This window comes from Pteropus vampyrus, unplaced genomic scaffold (assembly GCF_000151845.1).
Source record: "Pteropus vampyrus isolate Shadow unplaced genomic scaffold, Pvam_2.0 Scaffold8296, whole genome shotgun sequence".
In the NCBI taxonomy this organism is placed as follows: Eukaryota; Metazoa; Chordata; class Mammalia; order Chiroptera; family Pteropodidae; genus Pteropus; species Pteropus vampyrus.
Genome location: NW_011897077.1, coordinates 1 through 5,465, shown reverse-complemented (window position 1 = coordinate 5,465; position 5,465 = coordinate 1). Strand labels below are relative to the sequence as shown.

The 5,465-nt window shown below is 49.9% G+C and overlaps 1 protein-coding gene and 1 pseudogene across 1 annotated transcript; one reads left to right on the top strand and one right to left on the bottom strand.

Annotated features, from left to right (window-relative positions):
- Positions 1-1,127: 1,127 nt before the first annotated feature.
- On the bottom strand, positions 1,128-4,046 carry LOC105310654 (beta-1,4-N-acetylgalactosaminyltransferase 3-like; the record flags this gene model as incomplete). The annotated part of the gene is made up of 5 exons (XM_011386798.1): positions 1,128-1,254; positions 1,910-2,063; positions 2,519-2,591; positions 2,860-3,013; positions 3,727-4,046. Coding segments are annotated over 5 exons (828 nt in total), but the record flags the coding sequence as incomplete, so codon positions are not given.
- A 415-nt stretch (positions 4,047-4,461) lies between these two features.
- Positions 4,462-4,579, top strand: LOC111734872 (annotated as a pseudogene).
- Positions 4,580-5,465: the final 886 nt, after the last annotated feature.

Genomic DNA, 5,465 nt, shown 5'->3' with positions numbered 1-5,465 from the left:
AGGGAAAAAACACACAGATTGGGTTTTTAAGCCTCTGACACTTACTGGTTGTGAGATTTGGGGCAATTTATTAACTTCTCAAGACTCAGTTTTCTCACCTGAAAAATGGAGATAATTACTCCTAACTCAAAGAGGTTTGGGGAGGAATAAATGAAGGGATGGAAGTGAATGGCCCACCTACCAGTATAGGCACCCAATGATTGATGGCTGTCTCTTGCCCTCTCAGGGAGAAGTATATCTCTTCTTTGTCAAGGCCCCCACTGCCCCGGTGCTTTTGACCTTGCCCTGTCCACCTCGTCTGGACACTGTTCCCTTTCTTTTTTTTCCCTGCTCTCTCCTTTGTCCCCACCCCTTAAGCTCAACTCTCAAGGTGTCATCCTCTTTCCCTCTCCTTCTCTTGGCAGCAAATTTCTTAAAGAAGAATCTCATACTAACACAGTCTCCCTGTGTCCTACAGTGCCCTTCAACCTGGAGTCCCAGCCCAGCCGCTCCCTGCTCCAGCATCCTCTCCTTGCCCACTTGCCAAGCCCAATAGCTTGTCCCATGTTCTCCTTCTCCTCTGAGGCTTTTCATACCAGTGACTATTTCCTCTGCCCCCAAACTCCTTGCCCCTCAGGCTTCCAGGGACCCAAAACCTCCTGGATAGCTTGTTCCCCTTTCATGGTCCACATGGTCTCTTTTGCTGGCTCCAAAATCTTTCTTGACCCTTTGCCTGCCCCTGCTATCTATCTCATGACTTCGGCCTCCTGCCCTAGGCAGCTGCAGAGGGGAGGAGAGTGCTGTCCTCATGGAATGCAGCCATGTGCTCCCATGCTTCACTTGCTGCTGAGAACATTATCACTTACATTTGTACAGATCGAGTTTTTGCTTTTCCTCTGACTGTTTAACAAGCACTTTCCACACCAGCCACGTGACAGAGATAGAGGCAGTATCCTACCCTCTAACAGACGTAGAAACTGGACCCCAGTATGTGGTAGAGCTTCCTCTGAGTCCAATGCTCTTTACCTGCATGCGGGGAATCCACAGCTCAAGGACAGGGACAGGGCCGCTCTAGCCTTTTACCCACCCCAGAATGCCTGACGGATAAATTCCAGCAGATGTCTCAGATGCCCTGCTTTCCCAGTCACCTGTCCAGCAGCTCCCAGTCTTCCCCGCCCCAGTGGTCTCGGAACTCCTTAGTGTTCATGCCCCCAACCCTGTCCAGGTCTGACTTGTAGATGCCAAGCAGTCCGAATCCATTTACCTCCCAGTAGCCTGCGGACAGACAAGAAGCACCAGGTGAGGTGGGCCGAGGGCCAGGAAGAAGGAATAAAGAAGGCTTCCGGGCTGCATTCCTAGAGCCTTTACTGAATGACAGAGGATAGGGATGTGTGCAGCTGAAAACTGTCTCATCTGGCCAAACCCCTTGCCTGTTTTGAGGGGAAGCTTCCTGAGCTAAGGTTCAGGGTCCAGTGAAAGCAATGAAAGCAACAGTCTTACCAGGGAGTGCCTAAGGGCTGGTGATAGGATCTACAACAAGATCTGACAATAGTAGCCACTCAAGGCACAGCCAAGGGTCGGTTGGTTTCCTTGTCCATTTCCCTCTCCAGAGTCAGGGAGCCTATCTTTCCATCTTTGTATCCTCCTAGGGCACAGAGTCTGGCACATGGTAAATGCTTAATAAATGTTTGATGAATGAATGAAGGGGAAGGTGGGGCAGGCAGTGTTCATCATTGCTGCTGTTATGGCTAAAGCACAGTCCTCAGGGGACTTCTCTGGAATGTCCAGGTGAGCAGAGGGGCAGCAGGGCAGCAGGGCAGCGTGGGAAGAGTAACGCTGCTGTCATAGACAGAACTATTTCCAGCTCTGGGGTTAAGAACCAAGGCCAAAGAGGTCTTTCCTACCCTCCTTCACTCAGGACAGGGCTCACCTTCAGGCCACTGGGGGGTGGCCCCACAGTGCAGCCTCATCACCATGGGGGCAAAGGCCATCTTGCCCTCCACACAGTGTTTCCGGATGGCATCGATGACTCCAGCTGGGAAGTGAATGTGGAGGTCGCAGAGGAAGACGATGCTGTGTGGGTCCTGAGGACAGATGTGAGAATATTAACAGACCCTCTAGACCAGGGTGGAGGCCAGGCTGCTCTCTGGGACAATTCTCTCTTTCCCAACCGAATGACAAACTTCCACAAAACAAACTGTTGGGTAGATATCCATGGTGCTGGGTATCAAGCACAGTTCTTACAATCAGAGAGTGGATTTTGACTCCTGCCCCTACTCTTTATGGACTCCAAGGTCTCTGGACAAATGCTCCACTGTCCTTTGTTTGGTCCCACCCTGACACTGGCCCTGTAGCCTAGCACAGAGGACCGCCCCATGCCCGCCCCACCCCCGTCTCCTTACTCCTTCCTCCCCGAGGAGCTGACAGCCTTACACGTCCCAAATGTCTCTTGACCTCTTCACCAGTCCTCTTTACCAGACTTTTCTCTCGCAAGCCTTAGCTTCTATCACATCTCCCAGACCCCTCCCAGCCCACTTACCTTCACCAGGTCTATGCCAGCCTGAAGGCCAGCTGAGCGCTCGAAGTTTCCACTCAGTTTCATGTACTGGTAGCTGCAGTGAGAGGAAAGAAGAGAGGGGCTGAGCCTTAGGACTTGGCTGTGGCAGTGCCCTAAGGAAGCTAGTGGGCAGAAGGTAGAGATGATGTGTGTTCCTAGGATGGGATTATGGCCAGATGAGTTGTCTGGAAAAAGCCAGAGCCCGGGAACTTGGAAAGCTGAATGAGACTTCTGGCTTTGCCCCAGACCTAGTAGTCCTGGGACTACTAGGAAGAGGGGTGGGGTGAGGTTCAGCCTGCACTCCAGCCAGGGAACCTCCTCACCTCCGCAGCTTGGACCTTTTTAGGGCCATCTCGACATCCATGTCCTCACTGCTATAGTCAGTGATGATGATGTTGAAGTGTGGGTCGCCGGTGACCTGGAACAGCTTTTCCATGTCTCTGATGAACTGCTGCACCCAGCGCGCCTGGTTCTTCACTATCAGAGTGGGGCAGACAGAGGGGAAAAGGCACAGGTAACACAAAGACAGGCACCTCCACTCCTGGGCCTCGCATGAGTCAGGAGTCCCAACAGACCTCTGCTTAGAGGTAATGCAACCATTAGCAATGCAGTACGAAGACAGAAGGCAGAGGAAACCACACTGGTTAAAAGGGCCTCTACATCCTGCCCCTGCATGGCCTCCCAGGCAGCGCCTCATAAGAAGGCCCTGGGCTGGGGCTCGTCATCAGTTCTCTCATAGGAACCCCATCACGCTCTAACATAAAACCTTGCAATCCGTCCGTCTTATTATCATTCTTTATTTTTTGTCCTATCTCATTGTCGTTCTCTTGTCTGTTACATGGTCCCCTTTCTCATAAAAAATCGCTAACCCAGTCTATTAAGTCATATTTCCCCAGAATAGTTGTAAACCCTAGGAACTCCTCAGATAATTATCACACCCAAACCTGAAAGCTGGTACCACAGGAAGAACAACTGGCCTCAAGTCAGTATCTATTCCTGGCTCTAGTGCTTGCTAGCTTTGTAAACTTAGACTGGAGACTTTTCTCTCGTAAGCCTTAGCTTCTTGACTGTAGAGTGGCCACTCTCACAAGTTCCTGCGAGACAAAATTAGTGAGCAGAGGCCTGGGTGCTCGTGATTACTATTGGGCCCCTGCTCTGCTGACAGTGCCCAGGTTCTGCTGGAGGCTCACCAGGCACGATGAAGTGGACCACGGCTCGGTGATTCCAGGAGAAGCCCTGGGGCCAGCACAGCTTGGGCTCTGGGGCTTGGACATTCAGGACACGTCTCCGGCGGTTGTGTGGACCCCAAACCAGGCCCTGCAGATTCCGGGCCTCAGCCTCTTCCCCACCAGCTGGATCGATGCCCTGCCAGCCTCGCGCGGACACATACTCAGAGAGGCGCACCAGCCGTTGGCCTTGCTCCAGCAGCTCAAGCTCCAGGAGGTAGCGACCCCCACGCAGCTGGTCCTGACGCTTCTCCACATTCACAATGCGTCGTAGCTGGTATCTCCTATGGCAGAAAGGGTGTGGGACTTGAGTAATTCCTTCTCCCACTGTAGGAGTTGAATGGTGTGGTAGAGGCCTACAAGGACAGTTGTCAGGGGCCCCTGTCTTTCATGCTAGCTTTGCCACTGGCTAAGAGGCTTGTGCAAGATGCTTAACCTCTCCAGGGTTCACTGCCTCCATCTTTAAAAATGCACCTATTAAAAAAATGCACCTGTTGAGCTGGGATGATCTTTAAACTCTTTTATAGCTCTGAGATCCTATATAGGCTAAATGAATTTCCTCTAGAAGTTGACCTTCATTGATAAAATGCTCTGCTCAATCAATAGTACATAATACACAATGGATTGTTAGATAAATGTTGATTGGTTAGCTCAACATCATTAGTCTCTAGGGAAAATGCAAATCAAAACCACATGTGAGTCTACGGCCATGCCACCCTGAATGTGCCCAATCCCGTCTGATCTCAGAAGCTAAGCAGGGTCGGGCCTGGTTAGTACTTGGGTGGGAGACCGCCTAGAAGACAGAGTACTGTAGATGTAAAAAACACATGTGATACCATTTTAAACCCATTAGGATGGCTATTAAAAAAAACAAACAAACAAGTGTTGACAAGGATGTAGAGAAATTGGAACCTTAATACACTGCTGATGAGAATGTAAAATGGTGCAGCTGATTTGGTAGAGAGATTGGCAGGTCCTCAAAATGTTAAACATAGAGTTACCATGTGACCCAGCAATTCTACTCCTAGGTGTATAGCCAAGAGAATTGAAAACATGTTCATACAAAAACTTGTACACGAATGTTCATAGCAGCATTGTATTCATAAGAGCCAAAGAGTAGAAACCCAAATGTTAATCAACTGATGACTGAATACACAATATGTGGTATATACGTACAATGGAATATTATGCAGCAATACAAAGGACTGGAATATGCTGTATGTTCTACAGTATGAGCCTCGAAAACATTTTGCTAAGGAAAAGAAGCCAGGCACAAAAGGCCACATATTATATAATTCCATATATATGAAATGTCTAGAGTAGATACATCTATAGTGATGGAAAATAGAGTAGTGTTTGCCAGGGGCTGGGGGAATGGCAGTTAACCACCATTAGGTACAGGGATTCTTTCAAAAGTGATGAAAATGTTCTAGAATCCGACAGTGGGCCCTTCTGGCCCATATCTAGAATCTTAATTTGTCTCTGTTAGCCTCAGTTTTGTCTGATCCGTCTCTTTACTAGCTCCTTCCCTGAGAGAGGGGACCGTATTTGCCAAGCCCTCTTCTTGGGCCACACACCTGGGCATTTCAAAACCTTGCCTGATGGTGAGACAAAGACCTGACTGGTCCAGGTCACCTTCAGGGGCAGGACCCCCAAAACTTGTCCTTCCTAGGAGCCTGCAGCAGGGGAACCTGCTACAGCCC